This window comes from Engraulis encrasicolus, chromosome 16 (genome assembly GCF_034702125.1).
Source record: "Engraulis encrasicolus isolate BLACKSEA-1 chromosome 16, IST_EnEncr_1.0, whole genome shotgun sequence".
Lineage (NCBI taxonomy): Eukaryota > Metazoa > Chordata > Actinopteri > Clupeiformes > Engraulidae > Engraulis > Engraulis encrasicolus.
The window spans coordinates 45,993,988-46,004,314 of NC_085872.1; the positions used below are offsets into that span (position 1 = coordinate 45,993,988).

Genomic DNA, 10,327 nt, shown 5'->3' on the forward strand with positions numbered 1-10,327 from the left:
AGTCGATGACGGGCTGAGTAGGCTAATGACGATGACACAGACAGACGTGAAAGATTATCATAAGACAAGACAATACAGTTGGCAACACTGTCATTATGTTTATCGGAGAGAGAAAAGAAAAGGGGAAGAGAGAAAGAGAGGTGGAGGTGCAGAAATCATCTCTAAGGAAATAACTATCTAACACACACACACACACACACACACACACACACATGCACGCACTTCTATTGAAAGGTGGGTTAAAGGGACTCTCTAGGTAGGATTAAAAGTTTAATTAATCACTGTCCCGAGTCTGATGCTTATTTGAGTCATTTGTAGGTGAACGATGACTCTCGCGACCACTTCCACCGTCCGCTGTCAGAAAACCCCAAATGCTTGACAGAGCGGTCCGAACGAGTGTTGTGGGAAACACTTCTCATACGAAAAATCGCTTTACATACCGTATTCCGTGATGAAAAACATTCTCGCAGCAAGTTAATTTAAACAGCATTTTTTCATGACTGTAGATTTTGAGACAGGCATGCCACGGGCACCGCGCAAACTACGTCATCCTACATTGTGCCCCTTTAAGGTAAACCACACACTGAATGACCACAAAAGGTGAGCAGGTGGCCTATGTATGATTAGCCTTGAAATTGCCAATTATACAAGCTCAGGTCAACACGGTTTGGCCAGCCGCCACTCACTAGCCAGGGCAGGGCAGGGCAGGGCAGGGTAGGGTAGCCAGGGCAGGGTAGGGTAGGGTAGCCAGGGCAGGGCAGGGCAGGGTAGGGTAGGGCAGGGCAGGGCAGGGTAGGGTAGGGTAGCCAGGGTAGGGTAGGTAGGGTAGCCAGGACAGGGCAGGGTAGGGTAGGGTAGCCAGGGTAGGGTAGGGTAGGGTAGGGTAGGGTAGCCAGGGTAGGGCAGGGTAGCCAGGACAGGGCAGGGTAGGGTAGGGTAGGGTAGCCAGGGTAGGGCAGGGTAGGGTAGGGTAGCCAGGGTAGGGCAGGGTAGGTAGGGTAGCCAGGACAGGGCAGGGTAGGGTAGGTAGGGTAGCCAGGGCAGGGCAGGGTAGGTAGGGTAGCCAGGACAGGGCAGGGTAGGGTAGGGTAGGTAGGGTAGCCAGGGCAGGGCAGGGCAGGGTAGGGTAGGGCAGGGCAGGGTAGGGTAGGGTAGCCAGGGCAACTATGCTGCACATGGAACTGCTTGCACTAGTTTGACACTCGGGGAGTCGACGTTCCAGTTCGGGCATGGGAAGAACAGCATGATACCGCTGAGCTAAAGGTCCAGACTGATAGCTCAGCGCGTACTGCACTGTTCATTGTCACAATGACAATGGCATTTGAAGTTTGAGTTTCCAAGGTGAGCTTTAAATTACGCACGTAACCGCATGCCACCGAGTGGACTTGCAGAAGAGCTATCAGAGAGCCATGAGTGATACAGGAGGCATGATGTAGGGAGACAGAGAGCCAACTTGGCTCTAATGAATGTTCTCCTCCATTGCTTGACAAAGCTGTGACCTCAACATGGAAGTTTGGAAGGGCGTCCCTCACGGTTCTGCCAATATTGCACCGTACACACACACACACACGTGTCTGCACACCACACACACACACACACACACACACGTGTCTGCACACCACACACACACACACACACACACACACACACACACACACACACACACACACACACACACACACACACACACACACACACACGTCTGCATACCATACCTGTCTGGTGCTGTAGTGCGTGCAGAATTGGCCTAAAATTTGCATGGCAACATGTTCATGCACCAATGCTGCACATGCACACGTATCCTGCAGCAAATATGTCCCAGGCCTAACCATGTGAAATAGTTCATCTGTAGTAATATCAGTGTTGAATGTTTTTATACCTGGTAGGTATTAGATTCACTAGGACTGTAACGATACATTCAACTCACGATTCTGTTTGTATCACGATTTCTCGGTTCGATACAGTATCGTTACAGCCCTAAGATTCCCCCATACTATACATGAGCATAAACACACCCTCTCCCATAGAGAGCTCCCCAGACCTAACTCATCATCAAAAGGGTCAAAGACGTCTTTCTCATTCAGTGTTAGGGACATCTTCCGCCGACTGCAACTGGAAAAAAAATATATTTTTAAATGGTTTCAAGTGAATGGATGACAGCCGAGGCTTTCATGAATTCCCTGTAACAATAAATAAATAAAAAAAGAGTCATGTTTTTTACAGTTACAGTCAGCAGAAGGCATCTGTTACACTGAATGACAGCTACATTTTGCACGTCTTTGACCCGAGTGCACATTGTTGACATTCAAAACCAACCAACAGCAGGCTAGTGTTTGTGTATAGGGGTGAACAGGGCTCTAGATTACACCAGCCAAACGGTCAAACGCTGGTGAAAACTCAGCTTGGCTGGTAGACAAGAAAGGTTACTACAAGTACTAGCCCATTTTTAGTGATGGCAAGTGTATGTTAGACTAGTGCGATTAAAATCTACTTGCCAAATTTGGCCAGCGATGAAAAAAGTTAAGCTTATTTTTTAGCCCTTGGGGGCGGGTGATGACTCCATATCAAGCTCTGCAGAACCACATGCATGGCAAGAGCCAGGTTTAGGGTAGTCATTCAAGGTTTGGTTACAGCAAAAAGTGGCAAGCAGAGACCAGGTGGGGGCGCCCTGTGCGTTACTCCGACCCTGGACCGATGCTTTCACAGTAGAGTAGAGTGTGCCTTCAGTCAGGACTTAATCAACTTTCTAACTGACGGCCTCAGTGGAAATAATGACAGTAGTCAAGACTCAAGACCATATTATTAGGGACAGAATGCACAACGACAAAAAAAGGAATGTGGCACTCCAGTCTCATCTACTGTGACGGCCGCAGGACAGGGCAGCAGAGGTGCCATGGGGGTAGTGGGGGGAGGTGGGGTGAATCCAGGCTATAGCAGTGGCCTCTAATACCACACAATGACAAATATTATCACTGGGGGGGGGGGGGGGGGGCAATATCATATTCTTCCACAAGGCCCCAAACCTGCGCCAATGGACGCCAGCTGGGCTACCTAGCAGCAAAAGCACTGTGTTGTTTTGCCATGTACCAAAGCCTACAAATAAATAGCTGATCCCAAACATGCCGGCAGGCTGCAGCCGCTCAGGAAATGTGGCTTGTAAACAAAAACGCTACTCAATGACCAATTACACGCATTAAGGTGCTGTGGGTCCGCTGTGTAATAAACATCACCCCCAGGGACCTGAGGCATATCCCCCCCACCCTCCCTCCGCCTGTTTTTATTTGTGGGAACACCCACGGCGCCACGGCAGACTAGTCCCAACCCCCAACCCCCCCCCCCCACACACACACACACACACACACACACACAGCTGAGAGGAGCACTCATGACTCGCCCATTGTGTTAGATTGGGGAATTCATCAATTAGTGGACTCATTAACCCGTGTAGGCCTACACCCCCACCCCCACCTAACCTCCCTCGGGACAAACCCACATGGCCCGGACTAGCTTGCTGAGGTACCAAGTACCAACCAAGCTACCCATGGTGTTTGTGTTGTAGTCAGGGGTGTCGTTCAGGGGGTTAAAGTGTGACTGAGTCACCAGGGCGCCATGTATATAGAGGGCCTAAACACAGTGTCTGATTTATGTAGATTTGTGGCAGCCAGGAGGGGGCCCATTGGAACTGATTGTGCATTGGGCCCACAATGTGCTGCTACGACGCCCCTGGTTGTAGCTGCCGAAGTGCGATGTCTTGATGTGGTCTTCTGTCAACACCATTAATCGCTGTGGTGCCTGGAGACTCGTTATGTACCACACGAGGCACCCGTAGCGTAGCGTAGCGTGCAGAGCAGAGCCATCCGCGCGAGGTGCTTATTACGACTAGAGGCCCTTTGATCCTGAAGAGACTGCCAACACAACACAGAGCAAAAGAACATGCACCGAGCGTGTTCCACTGGCCTTCGCTAGTGCTAGATTTAGGCTACCTGTTCAGCCAGCAACGCTAGGCGGCATTTAAATAGTGTGTGCTACCACAAAACATTGTGACAATAGAGATGACGCTGGTGTTTTGTTGCTTCATACATTTCATTTGGCTTTCTAGCATGGGATGGTGCAGATTGCGGTTTGAGGCTGGGCTATATATTATTATTACACAATGATGTTCTTGCAACGCGTGAAAACAAAATCTGAAAAAACTCAATGGGGATATGTATTGTACTGCACTGTTCATTGTCCTAGGCAGCACGGTTAGCAACCAGTGAGTGGAGATAGCGTATTGTATTAGAAACAGACACCCCCACCACAGTAGTAGAATGGAGAACTGTGATTAAATTAAAAGGTAGCACGACACTAGCACTACTCGAAAACACTCGTAACAAAGTTGCACCAACAAACACAACATTTCAAACGGTACATTGTAACCACCTAGCCAGGGCACAATGCAATTTGCACACGCCACATTACTAGCAAACCAAAGGTGGCGATTCCCCCCTCAAGTACAGCAGTGAAACCAGGTCCATCGTGGCCTTCCAGGCTGCTAGCAAGCTATCCGATTTTTGGTATGAGCGAGACACGTCGGTTAAGTAAGAAACTTATAAAGTCCCCAGTCATTCATTATCCTACACTGTAGGTGTAGGTGACTTGGATCACACCACCCTAACTGGAAAAGTAGTGGCTAAATGTCACATTCAGCGATTTCTCTCGAATGCACGCGACCATCCAATTGACAAAGCACATTCAATGCTACATCTGGCTTACATTAGATATCGGCAAGACGCAACCTAGCCGGCTAACCAGCTAGAAAGCGCAATTTGGTAGGCTACAGATAAAATACAGCATAACTCCATCTGGCAAACAGTTAAGGGCAATGTTTATAGTACGATGTTGCAATACATTACTTACCGAGTGTCTGGATTGTGGAAACATCATGTCAGTTTCTAGCGGTATGGCTACTCCTTCGCCAAGCAAATCAAATTAGCTTGCGATGCAGGTCCTTTCTTTCAGTTTACAAAAACACGAGGAAATCTGCTAGGCGATTTAAACTGTCCCCTTTGGATTCTATTGTCCAGTTGGTCCGTTTGGATGCGAACTGCAAAACGTTATTCTTCAAGTACTGAAGAGATATGACCAAATTGAGCCTCCACAATGGAAAATACCTGCGCTTTTTGCTTCGGCTACGATAAGTACTCAGCTATGTTTGTTGTTAACGACACATAGCAAATGGCTTTGCTTGACAAATCTGTATGGTTAGCCGAAATATTCTCACGGCGCTGCAAGTAATGACACGACCCGCGGTTTCAAAGCCGTGTCTTGTAACTTGAAAACTGAACAATCACACAGGAAATTGTTCAGAACTAGCAACTAGCTGACGGATGCTAGCTCAGTCATTCGTAGCATCCATTTGGTTGGCTAGCTAGCTTTGTGAATAGTCATCAGGCTAACGAGCGGTGTGGTAGTGGCTACGTTTTTTTTTTTTTTTTTTTTACTTTCAAGCTTGATTCCGTCAATTAGGAAACGTGATTGACCCCCAAATGTGTCTTTGTCCAAACGCAGATATTGTAGCCTACAGAGGCCTTCTGAAAAATCTTTGTTGAATCAGTTCCCGGTCTCTGTTGTTCTGTGCCAATACAAGAGGCTTGTGCTGCCTAGCTGGAGTGCAGCAACTATTTCTTTCCGGGTTGCCAGGTGTGGGTGATGACTTCAGCCCAAAGAATTTTCAAAACCCGCATGGAAGATCCCACCAATTTGAACTAATTTCTATTGGGTTCTATGGCCACAAATCCGCAGGAAATAACCGCACCAAATGCCTCCCTTTTAATATTTTTTCAACCCTCAGATGGTGATTCTAAGCAGCCCAATGGGGGCGGGAAATAGCCCAACCTGGCAACACTGTTCCGCTTCTCTGGCTACAAAATGTACGGGCAGTCGAGGAACGAGCGCCCCATGTGATGTGGGATTGAGGTGACGCTCTGAAGGCCCATTTTAGATGTCAAATGTATGAAATTACAGTTTGCGGAAGTCTTGCTGTTTAATGTGGCTTCGCTGGAATGTCAACGGAACACTTTTTCCCCATACTCACATATAAAGGGTCGTCTGGGGTTATAAAGTGTCTCAGAAGGCAACTAGAAATGCATTCTCACAGAAAATGCTGGAAGCGGGCTTGCCTTTTGGGGCAGAGATGAAACAAAGTACTATTGAGAAAACAAAGCTAAAAGAAATCTTGGAAAAACTCCATCCACCCAGTCAGAAGTTATGGGCCAAACAATTCAGCCATCTTGGATTCAGCCATCTTGAAAGTGTTGTAGCTCTGCGTTTTGGGGATATACTAAATGACATAGATGGTATTTTAAGTTGGCTAAGGAACACTGCATATGATAAAATTTTGAAAATCAACATGGCTTCGAGCGGGATTAGAACTCACAACCTCCATATCTGTAATCCAACCCCTTTGCCATTGATATTAAATGACATACAATACATGATATTTGAAGTTGGCTAAGGAACACTGCATATGATATCATTTTGAAAATCAACATGGCTTCGACTGGGGTTCGAACCTCCAACCCCCATATCCCTAATTCAGCACATTTGCCATTCATACTAAATGACATACATGGCAATTTAAGTTGGCCAAGGAACACTGCATATGATATAATTTTGAAAATCAACATGGCTTTGACTGGGATTCGAACCCCCAACCTCCATATCTGTAATCCAGCACATTTGCCATGCATACTAAATGACATACATGGCATTTTAAGTTGGCCAAGGAACACTGCATATGATATAATTTTGAAAATCAACATGGCTTTGACTGGGTTTCGAACCCCCAACCTCAATATCTGTAATTCAGCACATTTGCCATCCATACTAAATGATATACATGGCATTTTAAGTCGGCCAAGGAACGCTGCATATGATATAATTTAGAAAATCAACATGGTTTCAGGTGGGACTCGAACCCTCAACCTCCATATCTCTAATGCAGCGGCATGCATTACCACTAAGCCAAGCAGCTAGCTGTCTTACACAGTCCAGCAAGACTATATTAGATTGCATTGAAGAGCTGAACAATAGCCTTCTAGAATGGCTGCTCGCACCTGCTCGTTAAGAATAGAATCTTGAGACAGTGGCAGTTAAGATGGAATCCTTCATTGGGAGCACCTGTTCTGATACTAACTGACAGTTAGTATTGAGCCTTTAACAGGGGAGAAAATGAGAATGAGTTTTTTGTCTTTACAACATCGTTGTAAAAAAACTAAAAGGAGTTGGCACGTGTCCTTTTCACAGATCGGAGTCATGCTTGTGATCTCTCTAACAGTCTTTGAATGAAGTTTATAGGTTAAATTTTTCAGGCACAAATGGACCTCCGTGTGGGACATGCGCTGATCTCTTGAAAAATGCACTTTTCGAAAGACTGGGATTCTCCATAGAGCCAGGTCTGTTTTTTTTACAAACCTGCCATTTAAAAAGTATTGGGAGTTGGGAGATGAAACTTTCACAATTTGGAGACATCCCATAGAGCTCGCTAACAACGCGTCAACTAAACTTCTAGGTGAAAGTGTTGATGTTTTATGACCGAAAAAGCCTCCTACACTCTAATCTCTAGAGTGGCGGAACTTTTGTTCATGAAGGTTCCACCATAGTTTTCAATGGAGACCCAGGCTTTCACAAAATCGCCAAAAACGAGAAAACGACAAGAGACATGGAGAAGCCTATTAGTGTACGCAAGCTCCAAGCCGAGCCGGTCGTTTTAGTGTTTGAACGGTGTCTCTATCTCGAAAGGCCTAGGAGGAGATCCATTTTCTATTTTTACTGCTGCCCTGCACAAGACCAAGCTATAATAAATAATAATAAAAGAAACAGGACTTAGAGATTACTATAAACGGGCCTTGCTCTGCAAGGGCCATGCTCTGCATGGTCCTTGCTCCGCAAGCCCGCTTAATTATACATGTTTTTAGAGAACTGACGCAGAGCAGCGTCTCTGTCGCCTTTGTTGATTTGCTGACCCCAGAATAGGCTACATCATCACCATGCACGTTTGCATTGCTTTTTGTCACTGTCTGATTGCCCTTTCAAGTTAGTTAATTTGTATCTTCTCTCACCCAATAATGACAAAGATAGACAATAATGCAAAAGTAGTTCAACATAGGCCTACCGTATATAGGCATGTTATCCTGAATGGCACAATAATTTACTATCATGATGAACTCAACACTAATTTATGTGTGTTGTCAAGTGTGGTGTTGTCCATAAAAAAAAGTATTGGGGCACTGATTAACTTCCAGCATGACCAGTGTTGACCGTCACCAAAACAATGCTAAGTTTTAATTGAGACCACGCTGATTGAGTGGGTGCATCTCCTCCGAAGTTCAACACTGACCTCTGGCGGACACAAGTGAAAACGCCTTCGCAGCGCCTGTCTTGTTCTCCTGCCATGTACATACTTGTAAAATCAGACTGTCCAGTAAGAAGCGGTTCTGATAATGATTCCATTTTTCCTGTTGTTGTGCAAAGGTAAACATGTGGAAATGAGAGACAATAACCAAAAGATGCCCTTAAATAGGTGTTCTGATGTTGCTGTCCCATTGAGAGTAAATAGAACGGAGGCCAAAATTCTATTTCATTGTTGAAGCCAAGTTGGAGCCAAGGTTGGACCCAAAAAGACCAAAAAATGGCCAAATCCCATTCATTCCTATGAGAGACATAAAACCCTGTATCTCCCTTAAATGCCACTCCAGGGGGATCATTTTTCGCTCAACTAGTAGGTCCCCTTGCTCTCCAACTTACCAGGGTGGTGATTTTTTGTGGTGACGTTTTATTTTAGAGAGATATTAAAAGTTAAATTGACCAATGAGCATCAGAACATGGTTTGATTGACCGTTAGAAGTCTTGTTGTTGTCCAATCAGCACCTGCGTTTGGCGTTGCTAAGGTGGAATGTAAGTTGGAATGTTCCCAAATCTGGCTTCAAAGCGTTGAATGGCAAATAGCGTTGATTTGGCGTCCATTCTATTTACTGTCAATGTGCTGTCCACAGACCACTTCACTGTCTTCATCCTATCCGGCTGTTTTGTTGTTGTTACATTTGCATTCTAACCTCTGGGGCCTATACTAAGGAGCTGGTCCAGGAGTAAACCAGGTTAAGTTAAAGGGAAACTGCACTTTTTTTTAACATTAAGCCCCCTTTTTGGAATGTCTGCAATGTTTTAGAGTCGGCAAAGACCGCCGCAGCAAAGCTGAAATAAATGGTGAGGGGGACTCTAAAACATTGCAGACAACTCAGATAAGGGGCTTGATGTTGAAAATAGTGCACTTGTCCTTTACGAGGTAAATCATTTAAGAGGACCCTGGAGTACTCATTTTAAGAAAATGAGGACTAGTCTCTTCTATTATAGCCAGCTTCTTAGTATTGCCTACCCCTCTGGAGGTACCGTGAGGTGGTGTCCACTGTCCATCACCCACTGAAGTCGCTCAGGTAGTGCTGCTCATCCAAGATGCCACATCATTTCTATGGATGTGCAAGTGTGTTTATCTTGCTAAGTGTAACGTAATGTAAGGTGGGGCAGCCATGGCTCAATGAGCGCTGGCCTTTAGATCAGAGGGTTGCAGATTCAAATCCCACTCTCATCAGCACCTTCATGGCTGATGTGCCCTTGAGCAAGGCACCTAAACCCACACTGCTCCGGGGACTGTCACCAATACCCCGTACCTAAATACATGTGAGCCGGTTTGGATTTTCTATTTTTTTTAAAAGGCGTCAGCTAAGTGTAGTGTAATGTAAGGTGATGCGACATCATTGGAGTTGGCCCATAGCAAGATACTGACCCATAATTGGCGCACACAGCTGCCTACGTGATCAGGATCACCGCCAGGGCCGCACAGAGGTGTCAAAGGTAAAAGTAGATTCATGGTGTGAGTACAGCAGTAGCACATGATATATTACATAGCTGTTACACTATTTACTCCATTGTACCTAATGTGGTAGATAGACTGAGTTAGTAATACATTACATTACATTACACTTCATTTAGCCGAATACACTTAATTTATTCAAAGCCACTTACAGCTATTTTTTTTCAGGGTATTGGTTACCGTCCCTGGAGCAATGTGGGGTTAGGTGCCTCACTCAAGGGCACTTCAGCCATGGATGGAGAAGTCAGGGGGGATTTGAACCGGCAACCCCTAGATTGAAAGACCAATTCTTTAACCACTAGGCCACGGCTTAGTTAGTACTGAAAAAACACTAAAAACCCACCCAAGCTTGATCCAACTAGCACAGAGGCAGATGATCGTAAGACATGTACACAGGCTTGTTGTTCACTGATATAA

The 10,327-nt window shown here is 45.7% G+C and overlaps 1 protein-coding gene across 4 annotated transcripts in view; it reads right to left on the bottom strand.

Moving 5' to 3' along the window:
- The window catches only part of chico, a 27,021-nt gene extending 21,354 nt beyond the window's left edge, over positions 1–5,667 (bottom strand). For 3 of the 4 annotated variants that reach the window (XM_063219761.1, XM_063219760.1, XM_063219759.1), the window contains exon 1: positions 4,900–5,666. In XM_063219761.1, the coding sequence (XP_063075831.1) occupies positions 4,900–4,926 (27 nt within the window). In that variant the 5' untranslated portion in view covers positions 4,927–5,666. Of the gene's footprint in view, positions 1–4,899 lie in introns of all 4 variants that reach the window. The other variant, XM_063219758.1, reaches the window with a different exon arrangement.
- Positions 5,668–10,327: the final 4,660 nt, after the last annotated feature.